We start from the raw sequence: 27,547 nt of genomic DNA, 5'->3' as shown, positions 1-27,547 counted from the left end.
CAGCTGTTATTCAGAGTTTTTGTGTGCTTGAGCTCTGAGAGTTTATAGATTTCCACTGGACCACTTTTAATCTTAATTAAAAGCGTAGAGGAAGAATTGTTTTATAAAGCTCATATTCCTTTTTCCATTGGACTGCCCGACTCTGCAGGTACCAGAGGGATAATCCGGGCCTGGCGCTGGCTCATTGCTCCTTGTCCCCTGTCCTGTGCTCCAATTAGATGTGACTAATTGTGCTGTAAATGAGGGGAGAGGTTTCCTCCCAGAGCATCTGATCAGAGGTGCAGGGTTGGCAATGCTGAGTTAGCAGGACTTGTGTTTCATTGCTGGTGCTGCCCTGGGGGGATTGCTCCATTCCCAGCCTTGTCCCTGGCTCCATCCTTGGCTCCATCTCAGCTCCATCCCCCGCCTCATCTGTGATGCCATCCCCAGCTCCATCCTTGGCTCACTCCTTGGCTCCATCCCTGAATTCATTCCCAGCCTCATCCACATCTCTGCCCCCAGATCCATCCTTGGCTCCATCCCCAGCCTCATCCATGTCTCCATCCCTGGCTCCATCCTTGGCTCAACCCTTGGCTCCATCCTTGGCTCAACCCTTGGCTCCCTCCCCAGCTCCATCGTCTCCTCCATCCCCAGCACTGGCTGCATCCAAGCACAGGAGTCAGCTGGAGGTGAGGCAGAGCCTCCAGGTCTGCAGTGGGTGCTGATTTGACCCCCAGGGCTGTCTGTAGCCATGAACTTGGTTTTATTCCTCAGCTATTCCCACTGAAATCAGCTGCAAATGGGGATAAACCCAAGATTGTTGGTATCATGGGATGGAGCTGCATCCAGCCTGAGCTCCAACCTGGACAGGGAAATGCTGCACTGCCCAGATAACTTCCAGGATTTTTGCCTCTGCACTTGAACTTGAGCATGCAGGCAGGATCTGCTGGTCCATGTGCTCCATCCAAGTCCAGTCAGGATGGCTCTGGGGTCAAACAGAGAGGGTAACCCCATGCTCAGTCAGATCCCAAGGGAAACACAGCAATTCCTGGAGAACCAGAGGGTTGGTGAGCATAAAAATAAACCAGGGAGGAAATAAATAAATAACCCCTCCTGCTTTGATCTGCTGCAGGATCTGCCAGACTGCCAAAATGGATTTCTAATTCCACAAAAAAATCAAACTGGCTCTTTTATTTTAGAAGATGGGCTAAAAAAAGGAGTGTGGAAGTGCCAGGTATTCAGAACAGAGAACGGCAGGTGTTGCTTTTTTCCTTTCTGGAAAGCCAGTTTTAGATCTGATTTTCAAATTTCTGCTGCTTTTTATGAATCTCTGAGGAAGGTGTCAAGACAGATCAGCTTGAAAGTCCTGTGCTTCTCTCTCCAACTATTTTGCATAAGCGAGGAATTCTTTTGCTAAATAAAAACACAGAGTTGGGCCTGGAAGGGAAGGAGGTGTCCATCAAGCATTTACATGATGCCAATCAACACTCAGCCTTGAGTGGTGGAATACTTTCCTTGCTGAAGGCAAGAACATGCTCCATCCTTCAAGGATTTCTGTCTCTTTAGGGATTTCTTTTTAAATCCCAAAAAAGTAGGGTTTTCATGAGAGGCTTACGTGCAGCTGGGTAAAAATCATTTATATAAAAGTGGGGAAATCCAGCTGGAGGAATGAGGAATTTTCCTTCCTCCGAAGTCTGGACTGGAGATAGTGTGGGCCCCTCTTGTGCCTGCGGCTCAGAGCGATCTTTAGGATGATCTTTAGGGCTGCCAGGATTGTGGGATCCCCAGTAACTGGGAACCGGGAGCAACAGGAAGCTCCCAGAGCTTTTGGGGAATGCTGCAGGTGTGGGATCTTAAAGTTCATCCTGTTCCACCCCCTGCCATACGCAGGGATACCTTCCACTATCCCAGGTTGCTCCAAGCCCCATCCAACCTGGCCTTGGACACTTCCAGGGATAGGACAGCCACAGGTGCTCTGGGCAATCTGTGCCAGGGCCTCACCACCCTCACAGGGGAGAATTTCTTCCCAATATCCCATCTAATCTCGCCCCTGGCAGTGGGAAGCCATTCCCCCTTGTCCTATCACTCCATCCCTTGTCCAAAGTCCCTCTCCAGCTCCCTTGGAGCCTCTTTAAGCACTGGAAGGGGCTCTCAGGTCTCCCTGGAGCCTTCTCTTCTCCAGATGAACATCCCTAGCTCTCCCAGCCTGGCCCCAAAGCAGAGGGGATCCAGCCCTTGGAGCACCCTTGTGTCTCTCTGGACTTACTCCAGGAGCTCCATGTCCTTCTTGTGCTGAGGTTTCCAGAGCTGGATGCAGCACTGCAGGTTGGGATCTCACCAGAGCAGAGAAGAGAGGGAGAATCCCCTCCCTCACCCTGCAGTGGTCAAGGCTGGGGAAGGATGGGATGGGATGGGATTTGAGAGGGTATGGAAGAAAAGGGTGAGAAAGAGTTGAGGAGCAGGAGGAAGAACGAGAGCGGGATGTGGGAGAGGATGAGCAGAGGGGTCCCATTGCCGCCCCCCTCTCCAGCCGGCTGCGGGAGGGGGTACCGGAGGGGGTATCAGAGGGGGCTGGGGGAGGGCGGGGGCGGCTCCCCGGGGCGGGCACGGAGCGGGGCGGCCCCGGCCGTGTCCCCTCCCGTGTCCCCTCCTCGCACCGCCCCGCGCTGCTCCGCAGTGCTGCCGCCGGTGCCGCGCAGCGCCAGCCCGGCCGTGCGCGGGGAGCGGCCCCGGCACCCCGGGACCCTGGCCCAGGTAAGGGGGGCTCGGGGGTCCCCCGCGCTGCAGCCAAGCGTGGGAGCGGGAGAGCGGCAGCGGGGGGGGGGTCTCACCGCATCTCCCCCGGGGCGGACAGGAGGTGCCGGGGGTGCCCCAAGGCTCCGCAGGGACAGGGATCGGGATGCGGATCCAGGGATGCTCGTTCCCCCCAGCCCCGCTCCCGGCCCGGGGAAAGTTGCAGCATCTCGGAGCGGTGCGGGCTGTGGGTGACACCCCCCACCCCGTGGGTGGCCGGTGGCAGAGGCTGGAGCAGGTCCCTGGGTGTGCGTGGGGCTGCATCGCCCGTGAGTGCGGGTGGGGGCTCCCTGGGGGTGTGAGGGGTGGCATTGCCCGTGGGTGCGGGTGCAGGGGGGCTCTGGGTGCTGCTGCTGGTCTTCCCGGTGTGTGGACAACTTTGAAGTGTGTTGAGCATTTGGGGGGGTTCAAGCCCTCAAAATTTGCTCTCGTCTCTGTCCCCGGAGTGTGCCCAGTAGGAGCTGCCGTGGCACCAGGGGCTGAGCCCCTTCCGAGGCACCTGAGAGCTGCGGGATGCAGAGAACGACCTGTCCCTGCTGTGGGGGCACTTGGGGTCCTCTGCTCCCTGCTGAGGCTCTGAAAGAGCATCACTGCCCAGCTCAGGGCTGGTCCAAGGGCTTTGGCAGGTGCCTTCACCGCTCCTTTCCCACGATGGACAAAAGTGGTGCAAAAGGCATTAAAAACCTTTCTGGAGTAGCCTGGAACCTCCGGGAGGCAAAACCAGCCACCTCGGAAATTAGTCTGACGCTGCTGGGTGGTGAAGCTCCCAGGGACAGGCTCCTTCAGGAAAGGGACCTGATTATTTCTCCTGCTGCTGTCCTTCTAATAATTCTGGTTTCAGGTATAAGCTAGAGCAGCAATTTGTCTTTGTGCGATTAACACTCCTTCATTTCACTACTAAAAAAGCTTTGAGCAAGGTGGCTGCCCCGGCCATGGCTCTGCTTTGGGCTCGGGCCATGCCACACTCCTCCCGGGATCCTCGAAGTGTGTGTGGATCAGCCTGATCCCCCCCTTCCCATGAGGCTGCAAGAAAAAAAGATAACACAGGGCTTCAAAACATGGACAGTTGGCTCCAGGGATGCAGAGCTGATAACAGATGAACCATTTGCTTTAATTACTGGTATCAAAAGCCCAGGCTGCAGCTTAGCCTGAAAATAAATATTGTTAATGTTGTGACACTGGGCTTTATTTGATGATGCATCATTCATCCGGCAGGGACTGAACGAGCTGCTCGCTGCTGCTGGAGGGCTGACTCAGGAGATCTGCTTCAGGGGTTCCGTGGGCAGAGGATGTAGAGCCTTGGGGCTGGGAATTGCTGTAGCCTCCCGTGGGCACTTTGCTGGGATCCCCCGGGAGGGCAGCGCTGGGTGGGCGCTGCTCGCCCGCAGCAGCCCCGCAGGCTCCGGCGGCGCTGAGCCATCGCCAGGCGATGCGGTGGGAGCCGTTCGCCACCTGCAGGGTGGGCTTCCCGGGACACCCCACGCCCACCAACCCTGCTCAGAGCACCCCACCTGGGTGCAAAACCCGTGCCCAGCTCGCCGCTGCCTCCAGCCCACCCCTCTGCTTCCTCCTCCTTCGCAGACTTGCCTTGGCGCTGCCCTGGCTCCCCAGGAGAGCCAAAAAACGTGCCGAATGGGGGAAAAGCCCGTTTGTCGTGCGGAGCACCCTTTGCGGCGAGGGTGAAACCCAGGAGCCCATTGCAGGACTCTGCTGCGCCTCCGTGGCCGCGTGGTACGTGTGTGCTGGTGTTAAACATTCCCTGGCTGGGGAAGGGCGAGGGGAGGAAAGCTGCTGAGGGAGGGTGAGGGGGCTCACAGCTTCCGAGCCCCTTTTTGTGCTTAAGTTTTGAGGGGCTTTCTCTGGGAGATGAAAACGAGACGCCCCTCCGTGTGCCGCGCAGGTCCCGGGGGTTGTGCTGGCAGCGGTGACCCTCTGCCAGCTCGCTGGTGGCCCTGGCTCAGTGCCCTCCTCCTGCCCACAGCCCGGTGACGATGTCACTGCAGTCACTGCCAATTAGTGATAACGGTAATGAATCGCTCCAGGTGGTCCCAGCAGAGCACTCGAGGTCTGGGAAGGGGGGAGGGCTCTGTTCCCCAAGGCCGGGCTGATTAATTCCCACGTCCTCGTTAAGCTGGGGAGTGGCCGGGGGTGAGGATGGGATGGTTTATAAGGTTCACGTGTTGGAAGCAGCATTTGCTTCTCCGGCCCCGGGAGGTGAGGACGGACTCTCTGCTTTGGACCTGGTGTGCTGGCGATGGGGAGCGGGTCTGGCTGCATGAAAACAGATATTGAGGGTGTGTAGGGAGGGAGAGGAGCTGTGCTTGGTGACCGGGCAAACTGGGAGCCCAGGGTGGTGCAGATGTTGAGCTGGGTGGCCCCGTGGTCCTCTCTGCTGGTGGCTGGGCTGCCCATGGCCCTTGGGGAGGGGCTGTGGTGCCGGGGGGATCCCCTCCACACCACTGGGACCCCTCTACACAGGTCTGGTGTGGGAGGCCTGGCTCTGGGTGGCTCCTCTGCCCCAACCTGGCATCCCATGAGGAGGGTGGGGCTGCACCCCTGAGCATCCTCCAGCCAGGGTCATGCTCTGGGGGTGCCACCACTACTGCTGTCCTGTGGTGTGACACTGTGGCCCTCACGCACCCCTAGGGCATCTCGTGGGGACTGTCACCACCTTTGGGAAACCTTCCCTGGCAGTGAACAGGACCTGCTATCTCCAAGCACACCTGGTTGGTGCTTCCCAGCCTTCTCCCCATTGTTAAACTTCTTCCAGCTGCTCTCGGTGCATGGGGGGTCCCTGCACCAACATCCCTGGTGAGGCTGGTCCACCCTGGTGGCTCTGGCCATGCTCCCTGTCCCAGGCATCGAGGGTGGGATCCATGTGCTGGAGCCATGCAGGGATTTATCTGTTGCTAAGCAGCTTTGGAGCAGCTCTGTGTGGCACAAGGAGTGATGGCAGCACCAGGTGAGCTCAGGCTGTGCTCAGGCATTGCTGGGACCCCCAGCTCGGACAGCCGCAGGAAAGTCAGATAAACCCAGGAATTATGTATATTTTTTTACTATTGTCTTTCCTATAATTAATCAAGAGGAGTAAATCCCTGTGACAGCATCATAACAGTGTTTGGTTTGTGAAGGAGCTGCTGGAGGAAATGTCAACGTGCTGCTTAAATAAAATTGACTGTGCGATGCTGCTCGGCTGCCTTGGGATGGAGCTTTGTCTGGAGGATGACGAGGAGCTGGGAATTAAGGGGGAGGGGAAAGAAGGCATTTCTCAGCACATTGTGGGAATTTAAAGGCAGCACAGACATCGCCTTAAGGAGGGCTCCCAGGTGTCGTGGTGTGGATTTAGCTGGAGGGCAGGGGAGGCAGGACCAGCCCTGGGGGCTCCTGTGTGTTCCACGGGGCAATGGAGTGTGCCAGGTTGTGGTGGTGCCATCCTGGCGTGCCACAGGGCTGGGTGGGTGCTGCTGGATGGACTTGCAGGAGTGGTTGTGGTATTGGGGCACTGTGGAATGGCCGGGATTTCCATTGCTTGGTGTTTCCTGTCTGTGGGTCACTGTCGCCTGGGAATGTGGCCATCACATTTAGCTTTAATTATTCAGTTAAAGCTGGCTCAGGAATTGCAGGGCTGCTGTTCCCTGCAAGGGTTTGGTGTGATGACCCCAGGTCTACAACCTGCTGGTTCTGGGTCATTCCCAAAGCTGGATTCCCAAGACTCTGCACCCTCACTTTGCCATGGGGTGGTTGAGGGGGTTGAGTGTCCAGGGTCTGATCCCACCTCGTGGCATTACTAGGCTGTTGGAGGATGCAGTGTGTGCTGCCATTCCAGTGTGTCACCTGATGCTTCATCTGGGACTGTCCTGCTGTCCCATGCCCCAATACTGGTCCAGATGTCCAGGGGAGCTCCAGGCCAAGCAGCTTTTGTGCCGCTGAGCTCTGCCTCCCTCCATTCTGTTATGAAAGAAAAGCCTCCAAAGTGGGCTGTTCCATAGTGCAAATGCCCAATTTTGCCTGAACTTCCTAAACCAATTTGCATGTGAGATGAGCCAAATGATGGAATGTCAGGATTTGAGGGAGTTCTGGTGTGTGGAACCCTATGGGGCTGGGCTGCCCTCCTGGCCCCCCATGTGATCTGCTGGTTCTCTTGCAGTGTTACACAGCAGTTCCAGCAGATATTTTGAGGCTATTTCCACCTTTTTTCTTGCCCTTCTGCAGGTAAATCCAGCAGTACCAAATCCCACCTGACACCGGAGGACAGTGAGCACCTGCTGCCTGTTTGGGCAGCTCTGTGGCCCCTATGGCCATGGGAATGCCAAGCCATGGGTCCTCTGTGCTGTAGAGAATGGTGTGGGGTGTGCGTGGCACCTGCACTGGGCAACCCCCTTTTCCTGGGAAAGGAAAAGCCTGGATGTTGAGAGATGCTCAGGGCAGAGCTGGACATGGGGTGCAGCGTCTGTGCCTGGTGTCTGGTGAGGACTTAGGGGTCCCCTGTGGTTTGCAGACCTTCTTGAGTGCCAGGTGTGGGCCCTGGAGCTGGACAAGGCAGGATCTGGCCCTGATGGAGTTGTGAGATGGCAGTGAACGTCCTCGTGAGCTGGGAGAGATTTCCTGCCAAACACGGTGTGTGGGGACACTGAGTGATGAGGAGACAGTTCCATCCTGGTGCCTCCCGGCTCCTGCATTTGCTCCTCTCCCTGCTCGGTTGGGGGGTCCCAGTGGGTGCTTGTCACCCCAAAATAGTTCCTCTTCTCCCTGGGAAAGAGACTGGGGAGCCCCATCAGGCAAACCCATCCTCATATCCTATTTTTCCGTCCCCATCTGCGGAGTGTAAATCCACTCCCATGCCAGTGTGCAAACCCCACCAGCCCGCCAGAGGATCGTGTTGGGATCCATTCAAGTTCAAAGCCTCCTGTTTGGTGATGACACACAGGAATAATCTCCCACTTGGCAGCGGAGCAGCAGTTTGGGTTGGTTGGTTGGTTGGGGTCTGGCTGCTGCCGACGCTCCGTCTGCGAGTGTGTTCCGAGTGAATGGACGAGCCCTAAAACCTGCTCCTTTCAGACCAGATTAATCACATTAGGCTTTGTCAATGCAAAAATTACCTCATCATTGGCACTGGCAGGTGGTGGAGAGCAGCAGACTTATTCAATATTTAAGAAAGCTGCATTGCAGAGCTGAGAAGGCTGGAGAAATAGGTTGCCTGTGTCAGTGTCTTTGCTGGTGGAGACAATCTCTGCAGGCATCGAGTGTGGACTGTTGAGCTCACCGTAAAAACCTGATGGTTGCACTGGGAGCCTGTAAAATACTGAATTGTCTGTTTTCTACCCTGGGCTGTTATTTCCAGGTGGCTGAAGGGGTGAGTTTGGGCAGCTGTGGGAAGGTCTCTCTTTTCAGGTGCCCAGTTTGTGGGTGGCTTTGGGTCCTGCCCAGGGAAGCAGCAGCTCCGTGTCCTTCCTGGTGCCGTGGGGTGGGATGGGCTCATGCCATGGGGCTCCTGCTGCCTTTCCCTGCCTGCCCAGGAATGCTGGTCACTGATGCTGCGTCTGCCAGGTTTTGGGTGCTGGAGAAGCGCCCACGAGTTGGCACCTCCTGGCTCGGAGCGAGCGGCGATGACGGGAGAGGCCGAGGGATCCGCGGAAGGTGTTCAATCCCATTTTATCAGGGCACGATCACATTCATGGGCTCCGTCACACAGAAGTAATGGAGCGGCGTGATTGGAGTCATGTGGCCCTTCCTTAAGGCCAGAAATTAAGACCTCACTGCTATTCCTGGCTCTGCCCTGGACACGTTGGCGCTGGCGGGAGCTGCCGCCTCCTTCCAGCATCCACTGGAGAACCTTGAGCAGCTGGAGACCTGCTCACATCCCTGCTCATCTCAGACCAGGGGGAGCAAACCTGGGACCCTCTGGGGTCAGCCAAACCCTGGAAGGTCTTGGCAACCTCTTAGGTTGGGATGTTTCTATTTCATTAACTAAATGCTGCTGCATCCCATCGATCACCACTTGGATGGGCCACATCCTTTGGCTTGGAAGCAAGGATTTGGTGGGGGGAAAAAGCCACTGTAAGCTGTTATTTTGTTCTCTACTACGTGCTAAAAATGCAGAACCAAGCATTAGGGCAAGTGAGGGTAGTTGCTGGAAGTAATGCAAAGTAGATCTTCCAAATCTATTATTTATAGGCGAAGGAACGGATTGTGAATTCCTTCAGGAACTGTCCCTGGGCTCCACTCCATCCACAACAAAGCGAAACACTCGTGGCCTCTCTATTATTAGCAGAAAGTTCTAGTTGGGGGAAGAAGTTTCCTCTCCAGTGCTGAGTGCTGGTGGTCACTTTTTCCCCTGTTGCAGGGCTGGGCTGGGCACTCCTGCTCCATGTGACCTTAGGCAGGTCCCTTATCCACCCACATCTCCACAAAAATGGATGGTGGCATCACAGTGCTGCCCTTCCTCCCAGAACACCCTATTAAATGTGTGCCCACCCCACAAGACCCCCAGGCTGTGCTGGAACCCTTCGTTCCCAGCGGGAATTTGCTGCTGCACTGCGGATTGTGGAGGTGGCGGTGGGGACTTAAATGAACAATTTGCTTATTTAACTGACCTTGTTAATCAGAGCCTTCTGGTTTGGCACAGGAATAGGCACTGTGTGAAACCAGCAGAGCACTAATTACCCACGTGCTTCACTTCTCCTTTTTTTCCAAAAATATTTTCATGTATATGTAAGTTTTCAGTGAAGCCAAGGTGAGCCTCAAATCTCTGACTCCTCAGAGATAACTGCAGAGCAGGAAGAGGATGATGGGAATTATGTTTTTTCCTCATTTTTGGGAAAGTTTTATGGTTTTCTTGGCTTGGAGTTTGTGATTTCAGTGGGGCAAGTTTACAACCTCCTGTTTTCCCTCTTCTCCTTGGGAAAACCTCCCCAGTGCCTCTGTTGGAGTTTTTCTGGAGTTGCTTCATGCCCTGAAAAGGTGCATTTACCCCTTTGGGCTGAATTCTGGTGCTGCTGGGGTGCACTGGCACCTCTGGGATGCTGGAGTTGGTGCTGGGGGTCCCTCCCAGGCAGGGAGGAATCCACAGCAACATCATCCCAGGGCAGCAGGGTGGGGAGATGAGGTTCTACCAGCCTCTGGGCCGTTCATCATCCACAACCAGGCTCTGCAGAGGGCTTTCGGGGTGTTTTTTTTGTGTATTTTTAGTTCTTCTGCAGGCAGAGGAAGCAATTCAAATGCAGGTGCTGTGAGTGGTGCAGGTGGGAGGCTGTTGCTGGGGTGTCTCTGCAGGTCCCCCATCCATGGAGGAGATGGGTGGGGGGAAACCTGGGGGTGGGAAGCAGCTGAGCTAAAAATATTGCCTCCATCAGCAGGAAGCCCTAAGGAAGGGGGGCTTATATCCAGAGCCTTGTGCTCCGGTCAGTGCTGCAGCAAAGCCCTTCCTGGAGGGATTGTCTTTGCTTTTATTCCCACCTTAAGAGCTGTAAAGGGAGGCTCAGCCTGAGCTTCTCCCTTTGCAAGTGGTGTCTTGTGGGTGATGCCACCCCTGGACACACCAGCTGCCCTTGGGGACCATCCTGGGAGTGGTCCAGGTGGGACAGTGACTGGCAGTGTTATCATCCCTGGCACCGTGCAGGGGTGAGGGGCTGTGCAGGGGGATGGATCCTGCCCTGGGCTGGGTTTGGGGGATGCTGCTCTGCCCAAGGTGATTGCCTTCCATAAAATCACTGGTTTTCACTCAGAAGAGATGATAGGATGGATGGATCCATCCCTGCTCTGTGGGTGATGCTGGTCACTATCAGTTTGGACTTTGTCATCCTCATGCAGGGATTAGGGGGGTGGGTGGAGGGGTAAAACACCTCCAAAATATGGGAATATAAAACAGGCTGTGGATTTGACATCGATTTGTATTTTAATAATAGTATCAGTTTTGCTGAAAGGAGGAGGGTTTGAAGAACCCTTTCTCGATGAACCTCTTGGAGATGAGTGGACAGACCATCGTGTTTGGGTCCTGTTCCCATGTCCTCCCTCAGTGCCTCACATGGATCCATTTAGCAAAACCTTTAGTAAACGAAAATAAAAAAGGAGGAGTTTTGTTCAAGAGGGAAGGTGGTTTGGGGAAGGACAGCAAGACGTGCTGGGTTTTGGGGAGAAAGTTCCGTGGTTTGTAGATGTTTCTCTGAAATGGAATACTCTCTTCCCTCCCAGCTCTGAAGCCTCATAATTAATGTGAGGTTGGGTATCTCATTAATTACAACTGTGCCGAGCGTGGCTGCGCTGCCTCCTGGGAGGGGGGTGGTGGTAGGATCCTGTGTCTCATGCACAGTATCAAGACAGTCGCCAAAGTAACGTTCCTGCTCCAATTCCTCTTAATGCCAAATGTAAAGCCTTTCCAGGTATGATTTTTGGGATTTTTCTTGTTGTTTTTTTTTTTTTCCCTCCAGCCTGGCTGAAAGCTCTGGGTTACCGTCATTGGCATCGCTGCTGTCTGCAAGTGAGGTGATTGACTTGCCCAGTGTGCCACGTTGGTGCTTTTCATCAGGGCACTGGTGTCCCTGAAGTCAGTCCCCGAGTGCCCCGGGAGCGGGCGATGACCGACACCGTGGTGGGCGGCAGCTCCGACCGGTGGATGTGCCCCAGCGACAGGACCATGTCTGTCCGAGCCAGGTGAGAGGAGGGGACTGGGGCTGCGGGAAGGAGGGGAGTCCCCAGGGTGGGAGGTGACACAGGGTCTTCCTCTGGGAACATCAGGAACTGGGTTTGTGCCAGTTGGACGAGGATGTTTTGTGGTGTTACCCCCTAAACCCCCTGAGCGGGTGATGGGGACAGACCCGTGGGTGGGCGTGAACCTGGTGCTGATGAGGAGCCCCATCTGTCTGTCCTGATGTTCTCCAGTGTGGTCACCATGCAGGGAGGTGCTCCATCCATCTCTGTCCTGGCTGGGTGGGTGGTGGCAGCACCCATGGTTGGGTACAGGTTTTGGGAGCCTGGAGGATGCAGGGGCTGGGCAAAGCTCGTGTTTGGGGCTGCTTTGGGGAGAGCACCGGCTGTGCCAGGCTGAGCTGCCCTTGTCCCTGCTCTCACCTAATCCTTATTCCCTCTCTTTCTTGTGCCTCCCAGCAGCGAGAAGGAGCAGTAAGTATCTCCCTTGCTTTTTTTTTGTTTGTTTGTTTTTAACTTATTCCTCTGATGGCTTTGAGAAAATACGAAAAGCCTGGTTTTAGATGCCAAAAAAAAAAAAAAATGAGTTTGGGAAGTGTTGCACGCGGTTCTGATGCATTTAAGGTTCAAGACCATGCAGTTGCATTCAGTCCAGGAAGAAAAATACACAGGAAAGGTCTTTAGATGAGCAGAAAGATGGAAGGTATGAGGGACATTTGCCTTTTGCATCCTTTGTTGTTCCAGTCTGAGTGGCAGACATTACCCTGTCACCAGGTTATCACTGCCTGACACCCAGGCTGGGCAAAAGGATCCTTGGAAATGATGTTAGAGGAGGAAACACTCCCATGTTTGCTGAAATGTTCCCAAAAAAGCCCCACCCACTCCTGCTCCATCACCCCGGTACCGTGGCTCACTGGTAAACCTGGTGTTCCACAGTGGAGAGGAGGCTGCAAAGTGAACTGTGTTGGCTGAAACGTGGAAATAATGAGAATATTTTTATAAAGGAATTTTTTCTCCATATAAAACAAGTGTTTCCATGTGAAACCCTCAAAAAATGGAGATAAGAGCTTCCAGCCGGGGTGGGGGGCCATTTGCAGCTAGAAGGGATTTGAGGGGTAGGGTGATATCATAGCCCTGCTTTTGGGTTTGGGGATTGGTGCCTGGCTGTTCCCGCACGCATCCGTGGTATGAATCACACGTGTGATCCATGGATGAATCCCTGTTCCCACAGGCTCCCCTCCGGCTGGGGCGGCCAAGCCGACCGGCAGCGCAAGGGCGAGGAGCTGACGGATGAGGAGAAGGAGATCATCAACAGGGTCATCGCCCGCGCCGAGAAGATGGAGGAGATGGAGCAGGAGCGCATCGGGTAAGGCAGTGCTGGTGGCACTGGTGGCATTGGAGGTCCAGAGGGACATGGGAGGAAGCTCCTGCTTGGCTGCTTTCCTGGGAAGCAGCTACTGCACTGCAGTGTTTCTCCTGAAAGGAGCCTGCGGGGGATCTTTGGTTCTCAGCCAGGAGGAACCTGCGCGCAGGGGAGGGATCTGCTCTGTGTGCTGCTCCTGCTCTGTGTGCCACGGAGTTTGGGCCAAGGATTTATGGTGTCAGCCGGTTTTTTCAGTCTAAAAGGGGTCATTAATAACATGTCATTTCGTGAAGCTGCTTGTCCAGGAGCCTGAGCCCCCGTGAGTGTGGGCAAAGTCATGGCTCACTGAGAGGGGCTTTGTCTTGTTTTGGGAAAACAGACATGGGGCTGGAGTGGTGATGGATCCATCCCGGTGGTTAATCTCTCCTGCCACCCTGAAATGAGCTGTCTCTGAGGCTCAGTAGGTCTGAGTGATGCTCAGGGCTGGTACGTGCTGGGACCAGCTCCTGGGGATTCTAGGGTACCCATGACCACTGAAGGGTACTGGGGGCATCCCTGGCACCCATTCAGAGGGTGAGAAGAGCCTGTGTTTCCTTTCCTGCCCCTCTGCTCTTCCTGGGCAAAGGTATCAGGTGAAATAATGGTAATGAGGTATCAACTTGCTCTGCTGGGGCTGGTTTTCCAGTGGGATCTCCATAATCCCATTTGTCAGGCATCACACCTGTTTTCCTTACAGAGGAACAGTTTCTTCTTGCTGAGCTTAAGCATCTGGCTTTTTTTTTTCCCTTGGAGGGAACATACTCAGGCCCAGGCAGGAATTGTGCTCTCCACTGCTCTAGGAATGCCAAAGCCCATCTTGTAGCTTGTGGAAGCTTTGCTGTCCCTTAATAACACTTAAATTGAGTGTTTGTGGTACAACCGTGGTGAGCTCTGGCTGCACCCTGTGGCCTCCGAACTGGTGGATTTATTTACTCACTTGCAGAAATCCTTTGTTAGGAGTGGTCTGTGAACAGCCTGGACAGGTTTTGCCTTGACAGAGGTTGTTCTCACTGCCAGGGCTTGGCATATGCCCCTTGGATGTGCTGCTCCCCCAGGCTCAAGATGCCTCCCCAGCTTGGCATCACCTCACTTTACAACAGGTAGCGCTTTCCTCTCCCGGCTTTTTGGCAGAAACCAGGTGAAAGTAGCTGTGAATGGTGGTGATTCATTCCCAAAAAGTGCTTACAAGCAGCGTTTCCCTGGCTTTGCCCATTTGCAGCCCTGTAAGAACTACTCTCAAACGTGATGCTCTTTGGATCAGGCATAAATCATCTTCAGCAGAGAGGGGGGAGAGATTTATTTTGCATCGTGCAGCTGTTTGCCAGCCTGCAGAAAGCCTCCCTTTCGCCTTCGTGAGCCGAGGAGGAGGAGGAGGAGGTTTGCTCATTCTCATTCATGAAAAGCCGGGCGGAGGACTGGGAGCCGGGAATGCTGGCGGATGTGCTGCCGCAGCTGATTCCCCCCCTGCGTGGAGGCGCAGCGGGAGCCGTGCCAGCCCCTTTGTGTTTGTTGGCTTGCACAACAAGAGCTGTGGGATGTTCAGCTCCAGAAATATGGGACAGCGCCTGGATCAGTCTCGTACGGAATCATCCGTTCAGGAGCTGCTCGGACCTTATCCAGGAGAGCTCCTTATATTACAAAATAATCCGGGTTTGCCAGGCTGGCCTCTGGCAGGGAGGCAGGGGATATGGATGTACCTTGGCCCGACAGGCTGCTCTGGGATGCTGCTCCTGGAAAGCCTGAGTTTCTGGGATTTGCTGGGATTTTCTCTCTCTGTAAGGGAGAAGGAAAAAAAAAGATCCATTAAAACTTGTCCGGAGAAGCTGTGGCTGCTCCATCCCTGGAAGTGTTCAAGGCCAGGTTGGAGCAACCTGGTCTAGTGGAAGGTGTCCCTGCCCATGGCAGGGGGTGGAACTGGATGGGCTTTAAGGTCCCTTCCAACCCAACCATTCTGTCATTCCATGAAAATTTTGTTTTTGGTTAATATAAGGAAGAGCTCATGTGGAGTGAGCGTGCCTTCCAAAGAGGGAATATGTGGTAAATATTTGGAGTTAAGTGGATGTTTTTGAGGGGTTCATTTGAGCTTTACATCTGATACTTGAGCAATCATGAATCCCACAGCTGGTGCTGGCTGCAGATGAACCTCCTTGTGCCTGATGTCTCTCCCAGTTTAGTTCCCTCCCTCTCCTTTATCCTCTGTCCCACCAGCCCCTTACCTCGGCTGGGTTGGGAACAAATCGATGCTGCTTGTTGAGATCTTGTTTGTGGAATTGGACTTTGTGTCAAACCCAGCTCAAATTAATCCAGTGAAGGAGTATTTTTAGCCGCAAGGGTGGATGGAGCCCGTGGGATGCATGAGCTGGATGCTGATGAGGATTGTAGGACAGGGACACTTTGTGTGGGGCTTTTTTTGGCTGGATCCTTGTCTCATGGCATAGAGAAGGATAAATAGGAGCTGAAATCATCTTAAACATGACACAGCAAGAGCATGTCCGGCTGGAGTTGATGAAGGACTTGACAACTGCTGGGTGAGGAGGATAATCCCTTGGGCTGGTTGAGGGACACAGGGGCTGAAAGCTGTTGGGCAGAGGGATCAGAGGTCCACGTTGGCAGGGATGAATCTGCTGCTGTCCCGTCTCACTCCCTGCTTGGCCTGGCTCATGCTCAGGGGGTCCCTGTGCCGGCTCTGGTGATACTCCAGTGATGGTGATGCTCCAGCTGCACTCCAGGAGGAGCCTGTTCTTCCCAGCTGGCACAGGAGCACCTGCAGGCACTAATTGACTCCATTATGCATCTATAATTGGGTGCCATCAATAACACACCGAGTCTGCTCTGCTGCCTAATGAGTTCCAGCCTGTTCTTAGCATTGAAGGAAAGATCTCAAACCACCCAAAGTCAGAAATTGATATTTCTGGAGGGTGCCTTGCATGGAGCTGGTTCTCCCAGGGGTGACGTGACATATGGCTCCTGGATCCCCTCCAAAAGTGCTGTGGCTTAACTGTCTCCCCATGGGTCACAGCCTCTCACCTTTCCTCTGAGAGGACCAGCTCTAGAGCAGGATTGCATTTTAATTTGGCTGCTTATTGCTGGGATGACACATAGATAATGCTGGAGCAGATGGCTGAAATCACAGGGGATTAAGTCATTAACCTTGGTGACCAGTAGCAGGGAGGCTCACTGGGGACCACAGCCTCAGCTCTTCTTCCTTGTGTGCAGACAACATAAAAATAAAATTAGGGGTCAAGGAAGGGCAGGGAGGTTGCTGGAGATAGGCAGGAATGTCTCCCGAGATGCCAGCTTCTAAAGGAGATGAGGTTGATTCATGGCTGGGAGACAACTCATGCTGCTTGAGTTTTTGTGGGATTTTGGTTGGGTTTTTTCCCTAAAAAAAATCCTCCTCTCTTATTTCCAAGGCTGGGATGACCCTGTAAAGTAACAACCCTCCTGTAACACATCCTGGGAGGCAGCAAGCACATGAGCATGGAATGGGATATCTGGAAAAACACAGGTCCCTGTGGCCTCTGTGGGTATCTCCTCTCCATGGTGAGGGCTCAGCCTGGAAAAGCCCAAATGGTGCTTTACCTTTAGTCACCTGAAAACTTGTAGGGGAGGAAAATTGCTTCTCATTTCCCATCCCAATTTTAATTATGTTTTCTTTAATCTGTAGCTTGGCTGCTTTTCTTGTCTCTTTTATGCCATTAAAATTAGCCTTAATTTAATATTCAGCCCTTTAAGGCACATGATTTCCCCATGGAGGCAAAGCAGTGCTTAATTCTGGAGGCACTTTGTGACCTCCTTTGTGTTCTACTGGAGTTTCTTTTGGCCATGGTTGTGGTTTTTTGGTGGCTGAGTCTGTCCCTGCTGGTTCCCACGTGGTGCTGGGGAGCACCTGGCTCATCATGCCCTGGATCAGGTCGTTCCACATGGATCAGGTCCTTCTTCTACCCCCTTTACAGCATTAAATGTCCTCCCTGGCACAAAACCCATTAAGCACATCTTTACCATTAACTTCTGAGTGGCAATGAATATTTAAACACAACAAACTCTTGTGTGCCTGCCCTGCTGTTAAGTCTTGTTTTCCAGGATCATCAGCACTTAATTCCAGTGTCTCTCTGTCCTTCTCTGCATCCCTCTGGTCCTGGTGCAAGAGAAAACGCTGATGCTGCAGCACTGAGAGTTCCATCAGATCATTTAGGTTGGATGTGATGATCTTGGAGGTCTTTTCCAAGCATTAACCCAGCACTGCCAAACCCATCACCAGTTCCATCCTGTCTAGGATTGAGCCCAGCCTAAGGTGGTCCCTCATCCCTGTGGGGATGCCACAGACCATGGGAGATGTTTGCAGGTCTCCTGTGACCGTGAGCCCTTCCCTGCCCACTCCAGGGCTCTGGAGTGTGGGCAGGAATGCCTGGGGAGGGCTAGCTCACTGCCTTGGGGCTGCTCACCTTCCTCTTCCAAACCATATTTATGGGGCTGGGTCGTTAATATGTTATCATTAATATGTTTTATTGCTGTTATCTCAGGTGCACGTGGAGCATTTCAGATGCAGCTGCTCCTATCTCCCTCCCATCAGTGACTAATCCGTATTTCTTTGGCAGGTGACGGATGTTCTCCCGCTCCACAGGGCTGGCTCCGGGTGCTGGGCTGAGCCAGCTCCCTGCTACCAGCTTCAATTACTCCTCTCTTGGCTTTTTTCCCCCCTGTTTTAACAATTTGAAGGATATTTCCTGCTCTTTAAGGGCAGTCCTACAGAGGCCAGAGGGATGGGCACTTGGAAGGGCAGACAATGGCAAGGAAGGTGTGTAGCCCTGGAGATGTGTGAGGGAGAGGGATGAACTGGAGGGCAATAAAAATGATAAAGAAATCATATCTAGGGGAGAGAAAAGCTTTGGGAAAGGCAAAAAGCTTGGCAAGAGCAGGGCTTCCCTTGGTTTTTGGTGGGAGACTGTGTGGAAATGGGGCTCTGGAGGTGCTGGATGGAGCTGGAAAGAAACCTGGGCTATTTGCTCCCAGTTATTACTTAATCAGGAGCTTCCCAGCCCAGGGGTCCCAACACAACACCCCCTTTCCCAGGGCTCTTTCTGCCAAGCTCACCCCAGGACTTTAACTTTTTATCCACTTCTCTCCCAGCAGCGTTTGAATCATGGAAAAAAAAAAAAAAGCCCAATTTTTCCTTCTTGAAGGGATGTTTTAATTAAGGAAATGTGCTTGGCTTGCAACGGGTGCCACAGGTGTGTGTTCTGGCTGCTGAGCTCTTCCACTGGTTAAAAAACCACTTAAGGAGCCGCTTGTGCTAAATGAGAGACTGGGAGAGATTTTGCAGCTAAATAATGAATCTCTTGAAATGCAAAGGCTTTTTCCTTTTTTTTTTTTTTTTTTTTTATCCCTTTGATTGTGCCATTTGTTCTAGTTTCTATAATAAGTTTGTTTGGGCTTGCAGATTTCCAACGGGAAGCTGCTTTACTTGGAGCTCTTGCAGCACAGCCTGGGGGGGGGATTGCAGGAGGTGCTTGTGCTTTGCTGCTTGGATAAGAAAGGGTTTTCTCCTCCAGAATATTCCCCCTGGTGAGGTGGGAATGATGTGCTGCCACAAAAGCTGGAGGTTGTTGGTTGGTTGCTGTTGGGGGCTCTTGGTGGGGACCCTGCACTGCATGGGCAGGGATTCATTTCATTTAAATAAGAAACGTTTGGGGAACAGCCAGTTTCCAGGGTTTTGTTGGAATACTGCTGGCTGGGGGTTATGGGATGAGGCAGCTCTGCTGAAGTCGCTGGGAGCTCTGTGTTTGCAGCAAAATATGCTGGCCATGGAGCTTGGGAAAGGCACCAAGGGTGGGTGCTGATGGGTAGGGATGGACAGTCACATCTCTTGAGTAAGTCCCAGAATGGTTTGGGCTAGAAGGGACCTTAAAACTCATCTCATTCCACCCCCTGCCAAGGGCAGGGGCACCTTCTGCTAGACCAGGTTGCTGCAAGCTCCATCCAGCACTGGAGCACCTTCTCCATGAAGTGGAAAAGCACAAAATCCCCTCACCATGGTCCAAGGATGTTATTTTTTAACGAAAGGCTGCAAACCAGAATTGCTGTTTTTAGAGCCCCCGTGGTCCTGTCGCTGCCAGAGCTGCGGGGCGATGGAGACTGAAGGAACTTGTGAACTCCTCCATCTGCTGTCTGGTGACACTGCAACTGTGAAAACAGTGATTTCTCCCCACTGCTGGCTCCGTCTGGCTCTGCTGCTGCCCACCCAGCCCAGCAATCCCATCTCCCTGCTGGGAACGGGCTGTGCAGGTTCATTAAGAACTGTCAGGAGGCACCTCCACACTGGCAGCCTGGAGCCCATGGGGAGGAGTGGGAGATTCCCTGGTGGGTTTTAGCAGAGCTGTTGTCTCCCACCTAACTAAGATGATGTGATAACGTGGCTTTGGTTGGATAATGTCTGCGGAGTCACGGAGCTGCATCCCCACATTGGACTTGATGTGGTGGCTGGTGAAGTGCTTTGAGATGCTCCTGTTGACTGCAGTGAGGAATTTCTGAGCTGTGCTAGGCTGCACGTCCCACAGTGCTTTATTTTAGGAAGAAATCCTCCCCTGTGAGGGTGGTGAGGCCCTGGCACAGGTTGCCCAGAGAAGCTGTGGCTGCCTCATCCCTGCAAGTGTCCAAGGCCGGGTTGGACAGGGCTTGGAGCAACCTGGGCTAGTGGAAGGTGTCCCTGCCCATGGCAGGGGGTGGACTAAATAATCTTTAAGGTCCCTTCCAACCCAACCCATTCTATGATTGCATGATTTTCCCCCTCTTGCTGCTGTTCCTTCATTAGGCTTTTCCCCATGGAGCCCATGGAATACCAGCAAGTGGCTGGACACCAAACCAGAGGCACCCTGTGTGGACAGAAGCTTTATGAGCCTTTCAAAGGTGTTGGCAGCCAAGTCACCATAAATCCAAAGGTGTCATCAGACATGTGGGAAAATGTCTTTCCAGCGCCGGGTGTTTTTCGCGCCGTGTTCACGGCTCTGTCGGATTTGGGTCAGGCTGCCGAGGGGGATGGTGGCCTCGGGGGCTGCTCCCTCTGGTGGGCTTGGATCTCTTCCTCCCTTCCTTCATTCCTGCTCCTTCCTCACTGAATGGCATAAATAATGCATCCTTTTTCCCTTCTCGTGCTATTTTTAGGGCCAGGATTCTGGGTTAACTGAGCGTACGAAGCTGGCAGCTCCCTCCTGCTTCCCAAACTCCTTTTGCCAATGCTGGTTTTCCAGAACTTCCCTAACTGTTCATTTTTTTTTTTCTACCTTTGCAGGAACCAAAGGTCTGTTTTTATAACCTGTTCTCCAGTGGGCTTTTAGCATTTCATTTAAAGAATTTCCATAATTTCCACTGTAGGCAATATTTTTCCTTAATTAATAAGAAAGCTAATTAATTCATTCAGTCCTTACTAGAGCCCTTCCAGGATTTCTTGCAGCTCTTCGTGAGCAGTCACTGGGTGGAAAAGTTTTCCATTTGGGGACAAAGCTACTTCACTGATGCCAAAGTGCTCTCTGTAGAGATGCTGCCTTGGATGGATTTCCACATGCGTGTACGTGGAGCTGGGGCTGGTGTCAGCTCTCTGGCTGCATCAGTGGAAGTTAATATTGTGCAATATGAAGTATAAAGGACATGCTGGAGTATTATATCCCACTGGGACATCTTTTCCCCTGGTTGCATTCCCACAGTTGGAAGGGGAGATTCTCTACCAGGAGCTGCCCAAGGAAAAGGAGCGGCCGGACCAAAGGCAGTGGCTGCCCCTCAGGAGCAGGACCCTGACCCCAATATCCTGAGCCTTTCCTGACATTCCCTGTCCCCTCTTTGCCAGGAGGCTGATGACCAGGCTGGAGGACATGCGCCGCAGCGTGCTGGGGGACGGGGTGAACCGCTGCATCCTGTGTGGGGAGCAGCTGGGGCCGCGTGGGTCTGCCTGTGTCGTGTGTGAGGACTGCAAGAAGGTGAGGCCCCTCCCTGTGCCCTGCACCTCCCCGGACCCCCACAGCACCCCCCAGACCCTCAGAGCTCATCCCTGATCCCCACAGCCTGTGGCCCCCAAGGAATCCCCCAGCAATCGTTCCTGACTTCAGGAACCTGTTGCAGGGATGCCGTGTGGACTGGCTGGCTCAGGGATTGTTAATTCAATTTATTTTGTAATTTCGGGCTTTTAGCAGTTGGAAATTATAATTTCGAATGAGGTTGGTGCTTGTGAGCGAGGGGGTCCAGCAGAGTGGAGCTCCTGTAGCTCTGAGCACGGAGAAAGGAGGAGTTTGCTTTGCCATACATGGCTCACACAGAGCATCAGGACAATCCTTGGGGAGGGTTTTATTGACAAATCTGGGAGAGCATCTCAGCTCTGGGGGAACCTCAGTCTTTGGGGGCATGTTTCTTTAGCCCCACATCCCTCCACACGTGGCATGAGAGGACATCTCCGAGGGTTTCTGTGCTCACTGGTGCTTGTGCTGGGAGAGCTCTCGTTAACCAGCCCTCATTAACATCCCACTGTGGTGGTGCTGGTGTGGTGGGACCTTGCAGTGGCCAGAACTTTTGTTTTCCTTGTAGAATGTCTGCACCAAGTGCGGGGTGCAGACCACCAACAACCGGCCCCACGCCATCTGGCTCTGCAAGATCTGCAGTGAGCAGCGGGAGGTGAGTGTGGCCCCCCGGGCTCCCCCTGCCCCAGGGATATGGTCCCTGCCCTTGGTGTCACCCTGTGCACTGTCCCCACCCCAGACCTCCCAGATGGGACCAACTGAAGCTCCCAGGGATTTTCAGCACCACTAAGCCTTGTCCAGCTGCTCGAGTCTGGTTCTTACAGCATGGTCTTGTTTTCTACATAAAATGACATTTATTAGTCCAAAACGAAGTCTTGGTGTCGCAGAGGCTGTTGTGGGCAGATTGATTGACTGCTGCCTGCAGCATGAGCCAAAGAGTTAATTAATTAACAGCATGGGCTGCAGGGTGGGGATGTGGAGTTGTGTGTCCTCCACCTGCTGGTGCAGGGGGATGAAGTCCCCAGGACCCCTCCCAAGACATGGATGCCAGCCTTCTCCCTGCTCCCCCAGGTGTGGAAGCGCTCTGGTGCCTGGTTCTTCAAGGGTTTGCCCAAGCAGATGTTGCCCCAGCCGATGCCCGTCAGCAAGAACAAGGGACCCCAAGCCCCCAGCGAGCCCAGCCTGGCAGAACCGCCCACCCCAGACCCCAAAGTGTCCTCCCGGGCACCCACCCGAGGTAGGTGACAGCGGGTGCTGACCCCCCCAGCATTGGCAGGGGTGCTCCCAGTGTGGTATTGGGTCTCTCCACATTGTTGGCATGGGAAAACTCTGGGAAAAAGCACCAGAGCAGTCCTGTGGCTGCTGCCTGTGTCCTAAAGAGCGTAGAAATGGTCCTGCTGCCCTCCCTGCCTGCGGAGGCTTTATCCAGGCTGTCCAAGTCGGGGGTGGATGGGATTGCAGGAACATCCTTCAGCAAAGCAGCCCCGGGTGGGGATCAGGAGTTTGGGCAGTGCCTGGGTATGAACACGGTGATGGAGAAACCTGGGAAAAATAAGAATAAAAAGGGAAATAAGGGTTGGTGTTGGGGGGAGTGTGGGCTGCAGCTTCACCCCTTCTCACTCTGTTTGTGCCCCCAAGGCCAGGCGGAGGCCGGGCCCCCCCCAGCCGAGCCGGACGCCGAGGGTAAGCACCGGCCTTCACCCTCTCCCCGTGCCACTGCCCTGGTGCCGCCTGTGCTGAGTCCCCTCTTTCCTTCCTTCCATTCCCATGACGTTTTCCCGCAGAGTTTCCCATGGGAGGCTGCAGTAGGACCTCTCCTTGCTGCTGCCGCCCACCACGCGGGGACTGAGTTATTCCTGGGCTTCCCCACCCCCTGCACACGCCGGGGCTGAGCGGCTGCGATTCCAGCGCTGAGCTGTGGGTGGTGGGTCCTGCTGTGAGGGGCAGGAGATTTTCTGCTTATTTAATGGCAGTCCTTGGAAAACCTCCCGGAGAAACTCCTGGAGGTTTGTGGGGGCTTGTGCATGTCTGCAAGGGATGGAGCAGCTGAGCTGCTCTGCTCTGGTTTCCCCCACCGAAGGGCACCAGCACAGAGCTGTGCCCAGGCTTGTGCCGTGCACGGGAGGCAGAGCAGGGGGAGGATGCACTGGGGGTTTTTTTGTGGTAATACCTTGCCCCTCCACCACTTAGAATCATGGAATAATTTAGTTTGGAAAAGCCCTCTAACACCATTGAGTCCAGACCACCATTAACCCATGTCCCCAGGTGTCACATTTACATGGCTTTTAAATCCCTTCAGGGATTGTGGCTCCACCCCTGCCCCGGGCACCTGTGCCAGGGCTAGACAACCCTTTCAGTGAAGTAATGTTCCCTAATATCCGACCTAAACCTCCCCTGGCACAACCTGAGGCTGTTTCCTCTTGTCCTGTCCCTTGTTCCCCAGGAGCAGAGTCTGACCCCCACCTGGCTCCACCCTCCTGTAAGGGAGTTGGAGAGACTGAGAAGGTCTCACTGAGAGTTAATTTTGAGTAATATCCCCCCTTTTCACAGTTCCACATCAGAGTGCTGAGGTGCTGAGGATTCCAGACCCTTCCCAACAGCACCTGCCCCTGGCTGGACAATCATTAAGATGAGAGCAGCACAGTGGCTGCAAACCCTCCTCTTCCTCTCCTTCCTTACAAAGAAGGCAGTAGGAGTTTGAGAGGACATTTCCCCTGGTGTGGTCCCCTCCATCCCAGCCATCCTTTAGCTCAGGGTCTGTTGTGACAGTGGCCATGCTTGAGTTCCCAATTGTGGCTCCGTGTTGGTGGCACAGCCTTTTTCTGAGCTGTGCTCCCTCCAGCCCACACGATGGAGACACATCCTATGTGTCTGGGTGGTGTTTTGGGGTGAGCCCCATGGGGCGGCACCCACTGTGGGTACCTGGGATTAGTCACAGCCCTGTGGGGAGCTCCAGATGAGCCTGTGCCCAGCCTGGTGCTCCCAGCTGATGATCTTCCCCTTCCCATGCAGCAGCACTTGGGGAAACCACTTAATTAAGGTGATTTAATCGCAACAGTAGCTGGTGCTGTTGAGCTTCCCAGCCCCACAACAGGCAGCTTTTATTGAGCTCTGGCTCCTGCAAGTCCGGGAGGCTTTGCCAGCTCTGCAGGTCCCTCCCGGCGCTCAGCATGCTCACGTTGTGCCCGTGATTTTCCTAAAGCTCCCTTGGAAAATTATTTATTGCACTGCTGTTTCTGCACCACGGGGCTCCTGGGCCTGGATGCTCGTTTCCACTCCTCTCTGCTCTTCAGCATTCCGGTGTTTTTCCCTCCCTCCTCCCCCCCACCTACAATCTGTTGCGTTTCGCTTTCTCCGGTGACCCTGAGAGCCCAGCCAAGGAGAAACATCCCATTTATGTCACAGCCAAGATTTATACCTGGCATCTCCAGTGCCAGCCAGGTGAGCGCCGGGACCTTTTCCATCGCATCTGTGGGTTGCAATTTGTCACCATGGAGAGCTCTGGGCCCCCTGGAGCGTGTGGCTGGGATTTATCTGCTGAGTGATGGAAGTGAGAGGCAGAGGCAGCTGCCACCCTTGTCTTGTTAATAAACGGAAGATGATCAACAAAAGGAAAATATGATCCCCCTGTCCTGGGGACTGTGGAGCTGTGATGCCTTAGGGGTTTGATGGGTGCTGAGGACTGGGTGATGGATGCCTCTGACCTTGTTTTCCCATGGGATTCCTGCATCTTTTGGTGTTCCCATGGTTTGGTGTGTCCTTTGGGCTTTCCTGACTGCTGTGTGAAGGTTTGGTGGTGCAGAGCCCTCCTGTTGCAGTCGCCAAAACTCTGGGGGTGATGCTGTAGTGGCTGTGCCCATCCTCTTTCTCCTCCTCTTGCTGACACCCAGACTGAGCTTCACCCAGGGGTGGGAGGTTGGTTTTCCAACCTCACAGCTGCCTTTATCCCTCTCCCGCAGGCAGCGACACGACGGCATCCCCCAGGGGGAGCCGCAGGCCGGCCGAGGGCCGGGCGGGTCCGTGTGGCAGCGAGGACACCGGTGGGGACACCGAGAGCCGGGACTACGGTGCCGAGAGCGGGGTCAGCAGGAGCCCTGGTGAGAACTGTGCTCCTGCATCCCTGTGCCTGCTTCTGCACCCTTGGGAGGAGAGGGCTGGGGGGCACAAGGCTGACAGCTGTCTAAGGGTTGTCTGTGCTGATTCTGCCCCCTCCTTGCAGGTGTGAAGAGAACCAACTCCGTTCAAGCCTCACGACCGCCCCCGCCAGCCACTGCCGGACCCGCTGCGGGTCCCGCTCCGGCGGCAGCACCCGCAGGTAGGATGTGATGGGGATGCAACCAGGAACAGTCCCTGGGGACACCTCAATGCCTTGTTTGTGGAATTGCGGTGCCGGGGTTGGGGAGAGGGCTGGAAGCACCTCTCAGTGAACTCCCTGGTGATGCTGCGTTTGTCCCCAGCGCCGCCGGCAGCAGCGAGGCCGGGCCCCGGGGCGGGCGGGCGGTTCCCGGAGAGACAAGGTAAGACCGGGCTGTCTGTGAGGGGCTGGGGGGCAGAGCCCATGGGGTGCTAACGGGGTCCCTCCCGCAGCGAGCCCACCGCTGGGACCCTCAGAACCGGCCCGCGCTGCCTCCAGGGAGGAGCGAGGAGGGGGCTACGCTGCACCCCCCGCCAGGGAGGAGAGGCCGGCCTGGCAGCCCCCCGCCTTCCAGCAGCCCCCCGCCGCCACACCCGCATCCGCAGCCCCGCAGCGGCAGCAGCAGCAGCAGCAGCCCCAGGAGGAGGAGGAGGATGCCAACAGCTATGACTCTGATGAAGGCAGTACGTACGCAGGGTGCATGGAAGGGAGGGAGCTGTTCTTTGGGAAGCGTGGGAGTTTGAGGAGATGATCGCTGGGGGAGCCTGACTCGTATGGTAAGGTGGTGGGTCTCCGACTGGGAGAATCCTTGGGGAACTCTGCTTCCCTGTGATCGGGGCAGGGTCTTGCAGACTGTCCCTGCTCAGTGCAGTTCGTGCAGCCCACGGGATCTTCAGTTGGTTTTGCACCAAACACTGAGCTCTGATGTGATGATTCAGGCTCTGAGCCTACGTCACCTTCCTGTTTCCATACTGGAGTCCCTAAGGCATCTGCCTCTTTCCATCTGAGCATCCTTTGCTCTAAGAAAAACCACTGACCTGTCTAGGAAGGGCTTGGTGGCTGCAATCCCTTTGCACCCTGAGATCTTGGTGTTCAGCCATTTGCTCCCCTAAAAGAAAGGGAATTTGCTGCGGGAGGGTGAGCATCTGTGGGAGAACCTCCTGGGTGGGAAGAGCTGCTCGGGGCCAGGAGCAGGTGCTTGGGTAGGAGCAGCTGGACCCAGCTGAGGTTCTGTGCCTTCTCTTCATCCCTGTCTTATTTTCCTGGTGATCACATGAAGACAAGCCTGAGTTGGTTGCTCCCATTTTGGGGGCCAAGCACTGACTCTCAACCTTGGGAGAAGACGCTGTCCCTGAGCTGGTTTGTAGGGTTACTCCTGCTCTGCCTGGTGAATATTGAATCCAGCTCCAAAGTCCCAGGCTGCCCTCCCTGGGCAGTCCCTCCTCTGTAAGGCTTTGACCAGAGCTCCTGAGTCCAGCTGGATCTGTGGCAGTTTGGCCAGTGCCAGCACAGTCTCATGTGCATTAAACAGCTTCTACATTTGACCCACAAATCTTTCTAATTATTACTAATCAGGGCTGACTAAATGCAGTTATTGGCTGGGGTTTTAACAAGATGCTATTTCCAACTCCTCCTCCCTCTCTGTCAGCCACGCTGGGAGCTCTGGAGTTCAGCCTGCTCTACGACCAGGAGAACAGCTCCCTGCACTGCACCCTCATCAAGGCCAAGGTAAGTGCTCCTCTTTTTTCCCATTTTGTCCCCAATTTAAGTCCATTTGGCTTCCAGTTTCTTTGGTGTGATGAGATGGAAGCCATGTGGCTGCTGACAGAGGCTGCTCCCTTGGGAGACTCAGCCTGACCCTGTTGGCACAACTGCTTCTGGCTGGGGAAAGTTGGGGGGCTTTTCCTTGAGTGGATCCAAGAAATCTGTGAGGATGGTGAGGTACTGGGATGGCTTCCCAGAGAAACTGTGGCTGCTGCATGCCCACAACTGTTCAAGGCCAGGTCGGACAAGTCTAGTGAAACGTGTCCCTGCCCATGGCAGGGAGTTGGAACTTGGTAATATTTGGGGTGTCTTCACCTCAAACCATCCTGTGGTTCTATAATTATGATTTTTCCTTGAGTGAGTCTGATGTTTCAGCACATCGTGTCACTCACGACTGCTCGGGGCAGAGAACAAGGCTCTTGGTTCACTGAACACGTTTTCTCTTTGCTGAGTTGCTTCATGGACAGCTTCTCCTCTTCCCTGGCTCAGCTGAAGGAGGATTCATGTGCCATGTTCTCTTAATCATCTTTTAGGGCTTAAAACCGATGGACTCCAATGGCCTGGCTGATCCCTACGTGAAGCTGCACCTCCTGCCTGGAGCCAGCAAGGTGAGGCTTTGCCTGGTTTGGTGCATTTTGGGCTGGGATGGAGCAGAGGTTTCTCAGAGCCCCTTCAGGCCCCTTCCTTGTATCAGACTTCCCCCCTTGATTTCTCGCTCACTGCTGCTGTTTTACCCTGGGGGTGTCTCTGAACAGTGATGATGTTCACAGATGCTCTCCCAGGCCCAAGGAACAGCTCATCCTGCAGGCAGGAATCTGCTCAGAGATG

General features: G+C 54.4%; 1 protein-coding gene across 1 annotated transcript in view; it reads left to right on the top strand.

Moving 5' to 3' along the window:
* The first annotated feature begins 2,645 nt into the window (after positions 1–2,645).
* RPH3A (rabphilin 3A) overlaps positions 2,646–27,547 on the top strand; it is a 31,594-nt gene continuing 6,692 nt past the window's right edge. Inside the window, exons 1-13 of the mRNA XM_051785529.1 lie at positions 2,646–2,733; positions 11,199–11,421; positions 11,875–11,889; positions 12,647–12,781; positions 20,658–20,787; positions 21,389–21,475; positions 21,892–22,061; positions 24,757–24,917; positions 25,040–25,135; positions 25,290–25,337; positions 25,408–25,638; positions 26,604–26,683; positions 27,253–27,327. Of these exons, the coding sequence (XP_051641489.1) occupies positions 11,345–11,421; positions 11,875–11,889; positions 12,647–12,781; positions 20,658–20,787; positions 21,389–21,475; positions 21,892–22,061; positions 24,757–24,917; positions 25,040–25,135; positions 25,290–25,337; positions 25,408–25,638; positions 26,604–26,683; positions 27,253–27,327 (1,305 nt within the window). The 5' untranslated portion in view covers positions 2,646–2,733; positions 11,199–11,344. The remainder of the gene's footprint in view (positions 2,734–11,198; positions 11,422–11,874; positions 11,890–12,646; positions 12,782–20,657; positions 20,788–21,388; positions 21,476–21,891; positions 22,062–24,756; positions 24,918–25,039; positions 25,136–25,289; positions 25,338–25,407; positions 25,639–26,603; positions 26,684–27,252; positions 27,328–27,547) is intronic.

Source organism: Manacus candei, unplaced genomic scaffold (assembly GCF_025592945.1).
Source record: "Manacus candei isolate 608988 ecotype Guabito, Panama unplaced genomic scaffold, ASM2559294v1 h1tg000020l, whole genome shotgun sequence".
Taxonomy (NCBI): Eukaryota; Metazoa; Chordata; class Aves; order Passeriformes; family Pipridae; genus Manacus; species Manacus candei.
The sequence above is the reverse complement of the archived record's forward strand: the minus strand, read 5'-3'. Positions and strand labels throughout refer to the sequence as shown.